At 46.4% G+C, this 18,071-nt stretch overlaps 1 protein-coding gene across 1 annotated transcript in view; it reads right to left on the minus strand.

Moving 5' to 3' along the window:
• Positions 1-18,071, minus strand: part of LOC135510634 (protein unc-13 homolog A-like) — a 103,608-nt gene that overhangs the window by 44,587 nt on the left and 40,950 nt on the right. Inside the window, 7 exon segments of the mRNA XM_064931714.1 lie at positions 272-283; positions 2,193-2,271; positions 2,988-3,031; positions 9,321-9,423; positions 10,903-12,066; positions 14,310-14,497; positions 14,499-14,527. Of these exon segments, the coding sequence (XP_064787786.1) occupies positions 272-283; positions 2,193-2,271; positions 2,988-3,031; positions 9,321-9,423; positions 10,903-12,066; positions 14,310-14,497; positions 14,499-14,527 (1,619 nt within the window).

The raw sequence follows: 18,071 nt of genomic DNA on the forward strand, positions 1-18,071 counted from the left end.
GAGGGAGAAAGGGAGAGAGAGAGACAGAGAAAAAGCGAGAGAGAGAGCAAAGAGAGAGAGCAAAGAGAGAGAGAAAGAGAAAAAGAGAGAGATTAAGAGAAAAAGAGAGATCGAGAGAGAGAGAGAGAGAGAGAGAGAAAGAGCGAGAGAGAGAGAGAGTTAGAGAGAGAGACATGAATTTGAGCCTTGGTAATTAAAGTATGGGTATTACAATTACAAGAGAGCTTCAAGTGTTTTGGTGCTACACCAGCAGACTGGTCCCAGTACTCACCATGGCCTGTAACTGCACGATGGGAGGAGAGAGGGGAGGGGAAAGGGAACATATATGTTAATAAACAAGCCCCATATCAGAATATTGATTTATACTCTTGTCTCATAAATGTTGATATCCAGAAGAAACTGGAAGGGGGGCAGTGGGTGTGTTTGTAAAAAAGCGTGTGTGAGTAAAACATTTGTAAACTCTTTTTACTCAAATTTGTGTATGTGTATGTCTATATTTTGTTTGTATGTGTGTCTATTTTGTGTGTGTGTATGTGTGTCTATGTATGTGTGTCTATTTTGTGTGTGTATGTGTGTCTATTTTGTGTGTGTATGTGTGTCTATTTTGTGTGTGTATGTGTGTCTATTTTGTGTGTATGTGTGTCTATTTTGTGTGTGTGTATGTGTGTCTATTTTGTGTGTGTGTATGTGTGTCTATTTTGTGTGTGTGTATGTGTGTCTATTTTGTGTGTATGTGTGTGTATGTGTGTCTATTTTGTGTGTGTATGTGTGTCTATTTTGTGTGTGTATGTGTGTCTATTTTGTGTGTATGTGTGTCTATTTTGTGTGTATGTGTGTCTATTTTGTGTGTGTGTATGTGTGTCTATTTTGTGTGTGTATGTGTGTGTGTATGTGTGTGTATGTGTGTCTATTTTGTGTGTGTATGTGTGTGTTTTGGTGTGTCTATTTTGTGTGTGCGTTAGTCAGTTTTATTTTTTTTACTGCATTTTAACCCCTTTTCAAGGTATCCAATTGTTAGTCTCATCACTACAACTCCCGTACGGGCTCGGGAGAGACGAAGGTTGAAAGTCCTCCTCCAATACACAACCCAACCAAGCCGCACTGCTTCTTAACACAGCGCCACCCAACCCGGAAGCCAGCCGTGTGGCTGGTGTCAGAGGAAACACCGTGCCCCTACAACCTTGGTTAGCGCGCACTGCGCCCGGCCCACCACAGGAGTCGCTGGTGCACAAGGATTTCCCTTACCGGCCAAACCCTCCCTAACCTGGACAACGCTAGGCCAATTGTGCGTCGCCCCACAGACCACCCGGTCACGGCCGACAGAGCCTGGGCGCAAACCCAGAGTCTCTGGTGGCACAGCTGGCGCTGCAGTACAGCGCCCTTAACCACTGCGCCACCCGGGAGGCCTTGAGTCACTATTCTGTGTGTGTGTGTGTGAGTCTGTTTTGTGTGTGTGTGTCTATTTTGTGTGTGTGTGACTGTTTTGTGTGTGTATGTCTATTTTGAATGTGTGTGTGTGTGTGTAAGTCTGTTTTGTGTGTGTGTCTTTTGTGTGTGTGTAACTCTGTTTTGTGTGTGTTTCTATTTTGTATGTGTGTGTGTGAGTCTAATGTGTGTGTGTGTGTTTGAGAAGAAACTGGAAGGGGGGCAGAGGGTGTGTATGTAAAAAAGTATGTGTGTGAGTACATATTTTGTGTGTGTTTGTGTGTGAGTCAGTTTGGTGTGTGTGTGTCTATTTTGTATGTGTGTGTGTGTGTGTCTGTTTTCTGTGTGTGCGTGTGTCTATTTTGTATGTGTGTGTGTGTGAGTCTATTTTGTGTGTGTGTTTGAGTCTATTTTGTGTGTGTGTTAGTGTGTGTGTGTGTGTCTATTTTGTATGTGTGTGTGTGTGTGTAGAGTCTGTTTTGTGTGTGTATATTTTGTTTGTGTGATAATGTTCTCTAACATGATCTACTGTGACCTCAAACAGCTCTTAGGTTTTAATGTATTCTGCTCTCTCCTCCAGTTTACATACGGCCGTCTTATTCGCTGTCTGTCAGCAATCCACCTACATGACTCAGGCAGAGGGTGCCACAGTGAGAGCCATGGCTATAGACTTCCTGTCACAACATCCACTGGAGAATGGTAATCCCTCATTTTGTGTGTGTGGGTGTGTGTGTGTGTGTGTGTGTGTGTGTGTGTGTGTCTCTTACCAGGTCTTTGACCAGGCAGGGGCCTTTCTTCTTGCGCAGATCAGGCATGCTGTCGATGCTGTACAAAACCTCTCCCACCCTGAGCAGGTAAAATCATCATACTGTTACACACACCTGAGACAACTCAGATACTGTATTTCAGAAATACATATATATACATATATACAGTATATACTCATAACTATATACGCTGATACTAGGAAGTTTAGACTCTTTTGTTGAAGTGAACTGATGGTTGTTTACTTTGTAAATCTGGATAATCTAGTAGCTGTCCTCTCCTGTCCGTGTCTATTCTAGAGGGTGGTCACTTCCTGGCCACTGAAATATATATCCCAGGTGACCAGAGAGACCCAAGGACTCATTGGCAGTTTCATTACAAATTTCTATGTATGAAATCCTCCACCTGAATGAATGGGCAACCAGATGTGTATTTGGCTTACTGGCAGTGCAGTTAATGGGCTGGTTACTCTGTATGCAGTAGCGGTCACACTAATATAAGGTCTGCCTCATTTACAAATGAGCTGCCAGTCCACTCAGGGCACCCAGCCAACCGGTCAATACTCACTGGACTGGGGCCAGCGCAGGAAACACTATCTGAGACAGGCTCTCTTTTAAGAAGAAAATCTGAACATTTACACTTTACAGTTGAACATATTTAGCAATCATTGATTTAATGATTATTGTAGTACTATTCTATTTAAAACAGCGTGTACTATAAATATGCCAATGCTAATCTCATTGTGTTAACTGTACTGAGTAAAGGGGTAGAGTTAGTGGATGTGACTGATAACTCACCCTCCTTTACCAAACCACAAAGAATTGGATGTCTCTCCTCGTGCCTGGAGAGAGAGGGGGAAGAGAGACAGAGAAGACGGGGAGGAGGAGAGAGAGAAGAGTACAGTTACTCTTTTGAAAGCATCAGGGCATCAGGGCCGGTCCTGGGCATTATGACGAAAAGACGTCTAAAATACGTATTTTTTCAGACATTGAAATTAGGTTGATTTTCGATTTTGAATGAAAGTTGAAAAGGCATAATTTATAGACGTCTATGTTTGGGCCAAATCAAGGCTGGTCCAGACTGGACAAAATCTGAACCAAACATAAATGCCTATGATTGGTTCAAATTTGATCCGGACTGGACCAAAAACCAACGTCCGTGGACATCAAGACTGGTACGGACAGGACCAAACAAGACGTCCAAATGGTGTCAGCGTCGGTCTGTGCATACTGGGGTGTAGCCTACCATGTCGGCCACAATGGAATGTTATGAATGCCATCCACGTGGTAGGCCCACTGTTTGTTACTAGTCCTGATTCCAGTGAATAATCCGTTTGTCTTTTTAAGCTCTGAATATCAGCTATCCAACCTTATCAGGAGTTATCCTGAGCCTATTGGCAATGTGTTTACACAGCGGGAAATGCAGAATTATTTTATTTTTCGCAATAGAAACCAAACTTACTTTGACTTGTCCTGTTTTTAGGATATATTGTTTATTAGAACATTTTGTATTTGTTTGGGCACCATTTAGGTTAGGCTATTTGATTTACATTGTCATACATTGTATCTCCATCCTGTAGGCTAAATAAAAGGCTCTTTCTACTATATCCTATATCTGCTACATGATTTATGTTAGATAATTTGTTTAATTGAACGTTGGTGGAGCGCTGCAGTGACGCGTCTCTCCAACAGCACACTGGAGAGGCGTGCTGGGAATGGACAAGAGAAATATTTTGCATCCCTGGCTTTGACAAAGTGGACACTGCTCATCACAGGGTGGCATCAGCGCTCACTTAAAAAGCCTATATGCCACTTGGTTGAGGGAAATGCTCATTGTTTTTGGGCAGAATTATGTGAGGTTTTATGTGTTGATGGAGGTGCGTCTTGGTCAGTTTAGCTTAGAAAATGCTACCTTCATCAATCTGCTGCCAAAAACTGCCGCTTTATCCTGCCTAATGAGCGGGCCGGCCTTGAGGAGCATGTCAGGAGTGCACTAGAGTGCAGGATTTAGCTGGAAAATTAGATTTTTTTCTTCCTTGTGGGGGAGGATGCCCCGAGCCCTCTAACGGGGATATCCAGACCTTTTCCACCACTGATGACTACCTCAGACCTCAGAGAATGCTCTTAAAACTGCACAGACGCAATTCTCTCTCTACCTCTATTTTTATCTCTCTCTTTATTCTCTTCACTCTTTCCTTCCTTCTCTTGTTCCCACCTCCCTCCCTCCCTCTCATTCCTTCTCTAAGTCAGAGCTAAATTAGACCTAGTAAACTGTGAAATCACTTCTACAGAGACCTCGAGGAGGACCTTCTACTGAAGAAACCGCTCAGAATTGGGACACCCGGTGAGTGAACTCTCAGGCCAATGACATGAATTGACCAGCCAAAACCAGCCATTCTTTGTCCCTCAAGCCCTGGAACTGAGCAGCTCTGCCATAGACCTATAAGGGCATATTAAGTCTATGATTAGAAGAAAAACACATTCTTCAAGGATCAATGGGTAAACATGTATATAATTAATTCAAAAGTCCCAAAGTAGACATACCATTCCCAAACAGCGGCTTTAACTGAACACACCTTTGCAGCATGTGAGTTTGGGGAAGCTAATTTTCACCATAAAAAAGCATTCCATGCATCATGGCATTTACAGACTTATGAAAGATAGCCTGGTAATCCTAATGTGATAAGTAGACTGGATAGTCATAAACAGGCCAATAATACAACTTAATCACTGTTCTCAAAACAGACGGTTCCATGCTGAGCGTGCAGTGGTGTAGAGGAGACTATATCAGATACACTTCTCCTTTCTTTGCACAGGAACGATTTGGCCTTTTATAAACACATTTCATGCATTTCTTCTACACTTTCTAAGACTGGAACATTAGCATCATCCTTTTATATACACCAAACATTACAGGGTAGCCTACTCTGCTGAGACCGACAAACAGATCAATAAAAACGATGTTGTAGGATCCATATAATTGGCCCACGAGAAGGGACACCTTGTCAACCAACAAAAACGTTCAAGTGGCACTGACCCAACAACGATAAAGAGTGAATATGCACACTGGCCGATGCTATATCTTTGGTGCCAATAAGATAGGCTATACTGTTTAAATTATATATATTTCACCTTTATTTAACTAGGCAAGTCAGTTTAGAACAAATTCTTACTTTCAATGACAGCCTAGGAACAGTGGGTTAACTGCCTTGTTCAGGGGCAGAATGACAGATTTGTCAGCTCAGAGATTTGATCTTGCAACCTTTTGGTTACTAGTCCAATGCTCTAACCACTAGGCTACACTGCCACCCCATTTGCTTAATTAAGTTAAGAATTTTTACAACTAAAAATACAGATTAGAGTCTTTTCTTTGTCATCTCTTTACAGCAATAGCCATTTGCTTTACGAACTATGTTTTCCCTCGATTGTATTTTGTAATATTGCTAGATGCTCAACAATCATCTATTTGGTATTTGCCGCGCGCGACTGTAAGCAATGATATTTAAAACAAGAAGCTAATGATCCTCTTTGGCCAAACCATGCTTTCTGGTGACGTAGCCTATGTTGAATAATTTATTTGTTTCTGTATAATTTAGGCTATTTAATTTAGCCTGCTTTAGCGTTATGGATGACAGAGAGAGAGAGAGAGAGAGACACATAGAGAGAGAGACACACAGAGAGAGAGAGTCAGACAGAGAGAGAGCGAGAGAGAGAAAGACACAGAGAGAGAGGCACAGAGAGAGAGAGAGGCACACACACACAGAGAGAGACACAGACAGAGACACAGAGAGACAGAGAGAGAGAGACAGAGAGAGAGAGAGAGACAGACAGAGAGAGAAACAGACAGAGAGAGAGAGACAGCAAGAGAGAGAGAGACAGGGAGAGAGACAGCAAGAGAGAGAGAGAGACAGTGTGAGAGAGACACAGAGAGAGAGACACAGAGAGAGAGACATACAGAGAGAGACACAGAGAGGGAGAGAGAAAGTGAGAGAGACACACAGAGACAGCGAGAGAGAGAGACAGTGTGAGAGAAACACAGAGAGAGACACAGAGAGAGAGACACAGAGAGAGAGACACAGAGAGAGAGAGAGTGTGAGAGAGACACACAGAGAGAGACACAGAGAGAGAGAGACACAGAGAGAGAGACACATAGAGAGAGAGAGACAGTGTGAGAGAGACACAGAGAGAGAGACACAGAGAGAGAGACACAGAGAGAGAGAGGGAGAGAGAGAGTTATTACTCATTTAACCTTGGGATTCTGCCTCCCACATCATGACTCTGTTTGTTTGGTTTTTATCTAAGGCCAGCTTGAATCTGCACAGGCAGAATGATCATAAACCCATGAAGAACTACTGAAAGCAAAATCATACTGCGTCAGAATATGAAGAGGTATAAACAAGTATGTTATGGATTGATTTTGCAGGCAACACTACAAAGATATTGATGGAAAAGTTTCTTGCTAATTTCACCTGACTGTCGTTCAGTTCTATGGGCTTTGCTGAGAGATTGTTACAGTTCAAAAATCATAATAATGAATGTGCAGAGTATCCATGAAATTCTAACAAGGAAACATTGGATAAGATTATGCAACGTAGTTGTTGACAAGTGAAATGGAAAAGGTCAAATTAAAGCGAAAATGAATGTGAGCACTGCAGGACATTACTGAAACATCATTGGCCAACAGGTCATCCATTATCTTGAACAACCAATCACTTTGTACCCACCTGTCAATCTGCTCCAATCATGGCCGACCAGAGTGCATGTGAGTATCGCTATGACAATGACATGAAACTGGAAAGAAGGTGGGACAAAAAACAAAAAAACAAAACAAAAGGGGTGATAAGGGAAATCAACAAAATACCAAAACATAAACACAGTGACAAACACCAACATAAACATCAAAGAAAGTGATTATTAATTCTATACAAAAATAATGATTAGCAAAATGATATGTGAAGAAATGTGCGCGAACTAATAAACAAATCAATCAAGCCAAAGTAAACGTTCAAATCAATTATTTTAGCTGTTCTGTATGACTGAAAGACAGAGTTGAGTGAGTTATTTTCCATACCAAGGGCAAATGTGCACCAACATCTATATAAAATGTATCTTCAGATCATTTAAAATATGAATTGTATACTGTGTAAGACACATTAGGTCTGCACTGCTGTATCTAAATGCACATCGGGAACCCATTCACGCTGCTTTGGCAGTAAATAATGCATATCACATTCATTTTTCAAAGCTCTGCAAAAAGTACTTCAGAGACTTTTCTTCCTCCCTTCATCTGGGCTGGGGAAATGTGTGGGGATAGGGCAAGAGGATGGGTTATAGGGCTGGGGATAGGGCTGTTATAGGGCCAAGAGGATGGGGTATAGGGCTGGGGATAGGGCTGGGTTATAGGGCTTCCTCCCTTCATCTGGGCTGGGGATAGGGCAAGAGGATGGGTTATAGGGCTGGGGATAGGGCAAGAGGATGGGTTATAGGGCTGGGGATAGGGCAAGAGGATGGGTTATAGGGCTGGGGATAGGGCAAGAGGATGGGGATGGGGTAGGGCAAGAGGATGGGTTATAGGGCTGGGGATAGGGCAAGAGAGGATGGGGATAGGGCAAGAGGATGGGTTATAGGGCTGGGGATAGGGCAAGAGGATGGGTTATAGGGCTGGGGATAGGGCAAGAGGATGGGTTATAGGGCTGGGGATGGGGTATAGGGCAAGAGGGATGGGTTATAGGGCTGGGGATAGGGCAAGAGGATGGGTTATAGGGCTGGGGGGCATAGGGCAAGGGGATAGGGCAGGGATGGGTTATATAGGGCAAGAGGATGGGGGGCTGGGGATAGGGCAAGAGGATGGGTTATAGGGCTGGGGATAGGGCAAGAGGATGGGTTATAGGGCTGGGGATAGGGCAAGAGGATGGGTTATAGGGCTGGGGATAGGGCAAGAGGATGGGTTATAGGGCTGGGGATAGGGCAAGAGGATGGGTTATAGGGCTGGGGATAGGGCAAGAGGATGGGTTATAGGGCTGGGGATAGGGCAAGAGGATGGGTTATAGGGCTGGGGATAGGGCAAGAGGATGGGGTATAGGGCTGGGGATAGGGCAAGAGGATGGGTTATAGGGCTGGGGATAGGGGATGGGGTATAGGGCAAGGGCAAGAGGATGGGTTATAGGGCTGGGGATAGGGCAAGAGGATGGGTTATAGGGCTGGGGATAGGGCAAGAGGATGGGTTATAGGGCTGGGGATACGGACAGTTGAATTTGACTGGGACTGGGACAGTAGTGTGGGACTGGGACAGCAGTATGGGACTGGGACAGCAGTATGGGACTGGGACAGTTGTATGGGACTGGGACAGCAGTATGGGACTGGGACAGCAGTATGGGACTGGGACAGCAGTATGGGACAGAGGATGGGACTGGGACAGCAGTATGGGACTGGGACAGCTGGGACAGCAGTATGGGACTGGGACAGCAGTATGGGACTGGGACAGCAGGGGACTGGGACAGCAGTATGGGACTGGGACAGCAGTATGGGACTGGGACAGCAGTATGGGACTGGGACAGCAGTATGGGACTGGGACAGCTGTATGGGACTGGGACAGCTGTATGGGACTGGGACAGCTGTATGGGACTGGGACAGCAGTATGGGACTGGGACAGCAGTATGGGACTGGGACAGTAGTATGGGACTGGGACAGCAGTATGGGACTGGGACAGCAGTATGGGACTGGGACAGCAGTATGGGACTGGGACAGCAGTATGGGACTGGGACAGCAGTATGGGACTGGGACAGCAGTATGGGACTGGGACAGTTGTATGGGACTGGGACAGCAGTATGGGACTGGGACAGCAGTATGGGACTGGGACAGCAGTATGGGACTGGGACAGCAGTGTGGGACTGGGACAGCAGTGTGGGACTGGGACAGCTGTGTGGGACTGGGACAGTTGTATGGGACCGGGACAGTTGTATGGGACCGGGACAGTTGTATGGGACCGGGACAGTTGTATGGGACCGGGACAGTTGTATGGGACCGGGACAGTTGTATGGGACCGGGACAGTTGTATGGGACCGGGACAGTTGTATGGGACCGGGACAGTTGTATGGGACTGGGGAATAAGGTTTGAGTGGGAGATCTTACCTCCCGAAGCTGCTGTTGGACCCTGTTGATGATTCGTAGCCAGTTCTCTCTGGCCCGCAGCGACGGGTCCACCGGCTCCTTGGGCTCCTCATCTGCAGGACCACTACAGCGACAAGAACAGGACTGAGAACAACTCCATTCTGGGTCCCAAATGGCCCTCTCCCTGGTCAACAGTAGTGCACTATATAGGGAATACTGGTCAAAGATAGTGCACTATGTAGGGAATACTGGTCAAAGATAGTGCACTATGTAGGGAATACTGGTCAAAGATAGTGCACTATGTAGGGAACACTGATCAAAGATAGTGCACTGGTCAAAGATAGTGTAGGGAACACTGGTCAAAGATAGTGCACTATGTAGGGAACACTGGTCAAAGATAGTGATAGTGCACTATGTGCAGGGAACACTGGTCAAAGATAGGGCACTATGCACTATGTATGGGAACACTGGTCAAAGATAGGGCACTATGTAGGGAACACTAGGGAACACTGGTCAAAGATAGGGCACTATGTAGGGAACACTGGTCAAAGATAGGGCACTATGTAGGGAACACTGGTCAAAGATAGGGCACTATGTAGGGAACACTGGTCAAAGATAGGGCACTATGTAGGGAACACTGGTCAAAGATAGGGCACTATGTATGGGGAACACTGGTCAAAGATAGGGCACTATGTAGGGAACACTGGTCAAAGATAGGGCACTATGTAGGGGTCAAAGATAGGGCACTATGTAGGGAACACTGGTCAAAGATAGGGCACTATGTAGGGAACACTGGTCAAAGATAGGGCACTATGTAGGGAACACTGGTCAAAGATAGGGCACTATGTAGGGAACACTGGTCAAAGATAGTGCACTATGGTCAAAAGATAGTGCACTATGTAGGGAACACTGGTCAAAGATAGTGCACTATGTAGGGAACACTGGTCAAAGATAGTGCACTATGTAGGGAACACTGGTCAAAGATAGTGCACTATGTAGGGAACACTGGTCAAAGATAGTGCACTGGTCAAAGATAGTGCACTATGTAGGTCAAAGAACACTGGTCAAAGATAGTGCACTATGTAGGGAACACTGGTCAAAGATAGTGCACTATGTAGGGAACAGTGCACTATGTAGGGAACACTGGTCAAAGATAGTGCACTATGTAGGGAACACTGGTCAAAGATAGTGCACTATGTAGGGAACACTGGTCAAAGATAGTGCACTATGTAGGGAACACTGGTCAAAGATAGTGCACTATGTAGGGAACACTGGTCAAAGATAGTGCACTATGTAGGGAACACTGGTCAAAGATAGTGCACTATGTAGGGATAGTGCACACACTGGTCAAAGATAGTGCACTATGTAGGGAACACTGGTCAAAGATAGTGCACTATGTAGGGAACACTGGTCAAAGATAGTGCACTATGTAGGGAACACTGGTCAAAGATAGTGCACTATGTAGGGAATAGGGGGTCATTTCAGACGCATGTTCATGTTGTTTTTCAGTCCACCCAATATGGTGGCCCAATAAAACAAATGCCCCTGTTGCTCCCATAGAACAGAAAGGCTAAAAGATTAGAGATTTGGGAGGGGGGTTTACCTCTCAGGGATGGGCTCAACCTCCTCTATGGGGGTGGGGGGGTGGCTCTCGTCAAACCTCAGCTCCTCGTCTTCCATGGAGGGTTCCTCCTCTATGGGGGTGGGGATCCTAACCTCGGGTGGAAGGGGTTCGTTTTCCTCTAGAAGGTCTTGGTCCTCCGGCAGGGGGGGTTTGGAATCGGGCCCCTCTGATTGGGGAATTGTTTGGGCAGGGGGCTGGGCCTGAGAGGGGGGGGCAGTGGAGGGGGTCGGCTGGGAGGGAGGGCCAGTGGTTGTGGACTGGGTGCCCTGAGGGGAAGGGGCCCCGGTGGCAGGGAGAGACGGGGGAATGGAGGAGGTAGACTGGGGCTGGGGTTGTGAGCCTGGGGGGTGAGGCTGGGGTTGTGAGCCTGGGGGGTGAGGCTGGGGTTGTGAGCCTGGGGGGTGAGGCTGGGGTTGTGAGCCTGGGGGGTGAGGCTGGGCAGGTTGGGCAGTGGGGAGTCCAGAAGACAGAAAAGATGAGGCCAGGCCTGTTACTGCTGCTGAGAAGGGCTTTGCCATGGAAAAGAAGGACTGGGCTGGTGCTGGTCCGGGGACTGGCTGGGGCTGAGACTGTGGTTGAGGGGCCTGGGTGGGTGGCTGACCCAGGGGCTGTCCTCCTGGAGCCATGGCCGGAGGGTGGGCTTGATTTGGGGCTTGGCTGGGCGGCTGGCCGGGTGGCGCCTGATGTTGATGCAGAGAAGGCTGTTTTTCCAGGGGGGGTCTAGAAGCACCGGGGACGTTGAGTGTGGGGGGTGCCGTGCTGGTGGGGGTGGGGGTGTAGGGGACCTCCATATCCTCACTGAGGGTGCCGTCCAGAGGGTAATCCTCATCGTCATAAATCTCGCCCTCCTCTCCTTCATATGTCCCCTCTTCCTCATACAGGCCCCCGTCATCCTCCTCATAGAGGGCCCCCTCCTCACCCCCGTCCTTACTGTAGCCCCCCTCATCGCTGTACCCCCCCTGGGTCTCGTCAGGGTCCCAGTCGGGAGAGCCCTTGCTGTAGGTGACAGAGGAGTGACAGGAGTGGTAAGAGTCGTTCTCATCGTAAGGATCCCTCTCTCTGTACTCCGGGCCGTACTCCTCCTCACTCAGCTGGCTGCTGCAGCGACTCAACTCTGCCGACGACGCATAGCTCCCCGTAGGGCTGGAGAGGAGCGTTGGGAGGAGAAAGAGAAGTGAGGGCAAAAGAAGAGTGGAAGAGTGAGAGACAGGACGAGAGAAAGGTGGAGGAGGGAGGAAGTAGAGACAGGACGAGAGAAAGGTGGAGGAGGGAGGAAGTGAGGGCAAAGAAAGAGAGGAGGACGGAAGTGGAAGGACGAGAGAAAGGTGGAGGAGACAGGACGAGAGAAAGGTGGGAGGAGGAAGAGAAACAGGATGAGAGAAAGGTGGAGGAGACAGGACGAGAGAAAGGTGGAGGAGGGAGGAGAGACAGGGCGAGAGAAAGGTGGAGGAGGGAGGAAGTAGACGAGAGAAAAAGGTGGGAGGAGGAAGTAGGGAGGAATGGAGGAAGTAGAGACAGGGATGAGAGGAAAGGTGGAGAGAGAAAGGTGGAGGGAGGAAGTAGAGACAGGACGAGAGAAAGGTGGAGGAGGGAGGAAGTAGAGACAGGACGAGAGAAAGGTGGAGGAGGGAGGAAGTAGAGACGGGACGAGAGAAAGGTGGAGTAGGGAGGAAGTAGAGACAGGACGAGAGAAAGGTGGAGTAGGGAGGAAGTAGAAACAGGACGAGAGAAAGGTGGAGGAGGGAGGAAGTAGAGACAGGACGAGAGGGGGAGGAAGTAGAGACAGGACGAGAGAAAGGTGGAGGAGGGAGGAAGTAGAGACAGGACGAGAGAAAGGTGGAGGAGGGAGGAAGTGGAAAATGAGGAAGGAAAAGAAGAGTAAGAAATAATCATTTCCATGGAGGGGCAGACAGACATACAGACACTTTCGTAAAGTACACAATATCCAGAGCATCCCTGAGCAATAGTAAAACACTCTGCTATAACACCTGACTGTGAAGGTAAAACCCACTAAACTGATGGTTAATCGATAAGAGGTAAGCAAAACAGCAATGTTAGACAGAGAGAGAAATAAATGAGAGAGAGACAGGAGCGAGAAAGAGAGAGAGAGAAGGAGAAAGAGAGAAGGAGAAAGAGAGAGAGAAGGAGAAAGAGAGAGCGATAAGGAGAAAGGGAGAGATAAGGAGAAAGGGAGAGGGATAAGGAGAAAGAGAGAGAGATAAGGAGAAAGAGAGAGAGATAAGGAGAAAGAGAGAGAGATAAGGAGAAAGAGAGAGAGATAAGGAGAAAGAGAGAGAGATAAGGAGGAAGAGAGAGAAGGAAAGAGAAAACGAGAGAGAGATAAGGAGAAAGAGAGAGAGATAAGGAGAAAGAGAGAGAGATAAGGAGAAAGAGAGAGAGATAAGGAGAAAGAGAGAGAGATAAGGAGAAAGAGAGAGAGATAAGGAGGAAGAGAGAGAAGGAAAGAGAAAACGAGAGAGAGAGAGAGAGAGAGAGAGAGAGAGAAATAGAGCAGAACAGAAAGCTGACAAATGAAAAAGAACAAGCATCCTCGCAGGGAACAAACACGGGAGGAGTATTTATACTCCATGATAAATGAGGCTATTAAAGAAAGAATGGAGAGAGAGGGAGAGAGGGGGGACATAAGGGGAGAGAGGGAGGGAGAGAGGGAGGGAGAGGGAGAAGGGACAGAGGAAGAGGGGGTGAGCAAAGAAGAGAGGGAGAGAGGGGGAGAGAGATGTGAAGAGGGGAGAGAGAGGGGGGAGAGGGGGGAGAGGGAGAGAGGTGGGAGCGAGGGAGGGGGTGAGAGGGGAGATGAGGGGGAGAGGGAGGATAGGGAGGGAGAGGGAGAGAGGAGAGAGAGAGAGAGGAGAGAGAGGGAGAGCAATGAAGAGAGAAGGAGAGGAGGAGAGGATACACACACTCACACACATCAACATGTTTGTGCAGTATTGACCATGAGATTGTTTGTTGAATAATGTACGAAGAAGCAGCGAGCAGCGGACACAGTCAGGGGACACAGTCAGGGGACACAGTCAGGGGACACAGTCAGGGGACACAGTCAGGAGACACAGTCAGGGGACACAGTCAGGAGACACAGTCAGGGGACACAATCAGGGGACAAAGTCAGGGGACACAGTCAGGGTAGTGTGTCTTTTCCTCAGGCTGAGAGGAACATACCTGCAAGGTAAGCACTGAGCTGGAGCAGGAGACCAGGGAGTATACAGACAGAGAGGAGCAGGAGACCAGGGAGTATACAGGCAGAGAGGAGCAGGAGACCAGGGAGTATACAGGCAGAGAGGAGCAGGAGACCAGGGAGTATACAGGCAGAGAGGAGCAGGAGACCAGGGAATATACAGACAGAGGAGCAGGAGAGACACACATACCTGATGGTCCTCTGGTGGTAGTCGAGGGGGGCACAGCTGTTGGAAGGGGGATAGGAGGAGGGGCGGGTCCCCTGGCGGTGCTGCTGGTCTCTGATGGGGTACTGGTGGACGGAGGCGTTGGGCTGAGACGTGGTATAGTAGGGGGGAGGGATGCTGTTACTGGTCTCACTGCGGTAGTCACTGTCTCTGGTCATCCACAGCACTGTCTGGGTCCTCATCTGGAGGAGAGAGGAGAGGAGTGGAGTGGAGTGGAGTGGAGTGGAGTGGAGTGGAGTGGAGTGGAGAGGAGAGGAGTGGAGAGGAGAGGAGAGGAGAGGAGACGAGATTAGATGAGAGGACATTAGATGAGAGGAGAGGAGATTAGATGAGAGGAGTGGAGTGGAGAGGAGATTAGATGAGAGGTGTAGAGATGAGAGGAGATTAGATGAGGAGTGGAGAGGAGATTAGATGAAATGTGTGGAGAGGAGATTAGATGAGAAGAGAGGAGATTAGATGAGAGGAGTGGAGAGGAGATTAGATGAGACGACATTAGATGAGAGGAGTGGAGATTAGATGAGAGGAGATTAGATGAGAGGAGAGGAGAGGAGATTAGATGAGAGGAGATGCGATTAGATGAGAGGAGATTAGATGAGAAGAGAGGAGTAGAAAGAAGATGAGATGAGATGAGATTAGATGAGAGGAGTGGAGATTAAATGAGAGGAGAGGAGATTAGATTAGAGGAGAGGAGAGGAGATGAGAGGATATTAGATGAGAGGAGAGGATATTAGATGAGAGGAGTGGAGATTAGATTAGATGAGAGGAGAGGAGATTAGATGAGAGGAGATTAGATGAGAGAACACAGGGTTAATAATAGCCATGGTGTGTGTCCCAAATTCCACATGATTCCTTATATAGTGCACTACTTCAGTAGTGGGCAAAATAAGTGCACTATATGGGGAATAGGGTGCCATTTGGGACATAACCATGGAGGTGTGCAGTACTGACACTTTCCATTCTCTCCCTTTAATCAAGGACTGACTCAGACTCTCTTGAGAGAGTGGGTGAAACTAAAGCTGGCTTCACATTGTGGAGGTGAAGGACTGTCGTTCACACAGACGGATAAAATCTAGAATCATCTCAACTGGACGGATTCCGATTTGTCCGTTGTGTTCAGATTTTAAAACACTGGAACCTGTTCACACAGGATTCTGACGACATCTCACCCAGTCATACTGCCAGACTGTTGAAATTCAGTCGAAATCACTCTACATTTTGTCAGATGGTCTGTTTGAGCTTCAAATAACCATTTTCACTTTCTAGGTGGATCACAGATTCAAAAGAGAACTTCATTACATTATTATTCCCAGAGGAGGATAAAAACAAGCTGCAGAATGATCAAAACCTCTCATTCACAATGCACACTCAGCAGAATGATCAAAACCTCTCATTCACAATGCACACTCAGCAGAATGATCAAAACCACTCATTCACAATGCACACTCAGCAGAATGATCAAAACCACTCATTCACAATGCACTCACTGATCAAAACCCTCATTCACAATGCAGAGAATGATCAAAACCACTCATTCACAATGCACACTCAGCAGAATGATCAAAACCACTCATTCATAATGCACACTCATTCACAATGCAGAATGATCAAAACCTCTCATTCACAATGCACACTCAGCAGAATGATCAAAATTCCAATGCTCATTCAAAACAATTCACAATGCACACTCAGCAGAATGATCAAAACCTCTCATTCACAATGCACACTCAGCAGAATGATCAAAACCTCTCATTCACAATGCACACTCAGCAGAATGATCAAAACCACTCATTCACAATGCACACTCAGCAGAATGATCAAAACCTCTCATTCACAATGCACACTCAGCAGAATGATCAAAACCTCTCATTCACAATGCACACTCAGCAGAATGATCAAAACCACTCATTCACAATGCACACTCAGCAGAATGATCAAAACCTCACACTCATGCACACTCAGCAATGATCAAAACCCTCATTCACAATGCACACTCAGCAGAATGATCAAAACCACTCATTCACAATGCACACTCAGCAGCAAGAATGATCAAAACCTCTCATTCACAATGCACACTCAGCAGAATGATCAAAACCTCTCATTCACAATGCACACTCAGCAGAATGATCACACTCAGCAGAATGATCAAAACCTCTCATTCACAATGCACACTCAGCAGAATGATCAAAACCTCTCATTCACAATGCACACTCAGCAGAATGATCAAAACCACTCATTCACAATGCAATGCACAAAACCTCTCAGCAGAATGATCAAAACCATTCTCATTCAAAACAATGCAGAATGATCAAAACCCCTCTCATTCACAATGCACACTCAGCAGAATGATCAAAACCACTCATTCACAATGCACACTCAGCAGAATGATCAAAACCTCTCATTCACAATGCACACTCAGCAGAATGATCAAAACCTCTCATTCACAATGCACACTCAGCAGAATGATCAAAACCTCTCATTCACAATGCACAAAACCTCATTCACAATGCAGAGATGATCAAAACCACTCATTCATAATGCACACTCAGCAGAATGATCAAAACCACTCATTCACAATGCACACTCAGCAGAATGATCAAAACCCCTCATTCACAATGCACACTTGATCAAAACCCCATTCACAATGCACACTCAGAATGATCAAAACCCCTGCACACTCAGCAGAATGATCAAAACCCCTCATTCACAATGCACACTCAGCAGAATGATCAAAACCCTCATTCACAATGCACACTCAGCAGAATGATCAAAACCCTCATTCACAATGCACACTCAGCAGAATGATCAAAACCACTCATTCACAATGCACACTCAGCAGAATGATCAAAACCCCATTCATTCAGCAGAATGATCAAAACATTCACAATGCACTCAGCAGAATGATCAAAACCACTCATTCACAATGCACACTCAGCAGAATGATCAAAACCACTCATTCACAATGTACACTCAGCAGAATGATCAAAACCACTCATTCACAATGCACACTCAGCAGAATGATCAAAACCCCTCATTCACAATGCACACTCAGCAGAATGATCAAAACCACTCATTCACAATGCACTCAGCAGAATGATCAAAACCACTCATTCACAATGCACACTCAGCAGAATGATCAAAACCACTCATTCACAATGCACACTCAGCAGAATGATCAAAACCACTCATTCACAATGCACACTCAGCAGAATGATCAAAACCACTCATTCACAATGCACACTCAGCAGAATGATCAAAACCCCTCATTCACAATGCACACTCAGCAGAATGATCAAAACCACTCATTCACAATGCACACTCAGCAGAATGATCAAAACCACTCATTCACAATGCACACTCAGCAGAATGCTATCCCAATTAATGTGGACCGTTTCAACACCAACCATAGAACTCCAATAGAGCTCATCTCACCAGGTCACTCAGAGTGCAGTCATATAAATAGGTAATCTAGATCCGTCACGGCTCTGTACTCCACATCATCTACAGTACCAGTCAAAGTTAGGACACACCTACTCATTCAAGGGTTTTTCTTTATTTTTACTACTTTCTACATTGTAGAATAATAGTGAAGACATCAAAACTATGAAATAACACATTTGGAATCATGCAGTAACCAAAAAAGTGTTAAACAAATCGAAATATATTTTAGATTCTTCAAAATAGCCACCCTTTACTTTGATGACAGCTTTGCACACTCTTGGCATTCTC

This window comes from Oncorhynchus masou, chromosome 3, assembly GCF_036934945.1.
Source record: "Oncorhynchus masou masou isolate Uvic2021 chromosome 3, UVic_Omas_1.1, whole genome shotgun sequence".
NCBI classification, from domain to species: domain Eukaryota; kingdom Metazoa; phylum Chordata; class Actinopteri; order Salmoniformes; family Salmonidae; genus Oncorhynchus; species Oncorhynchus masou.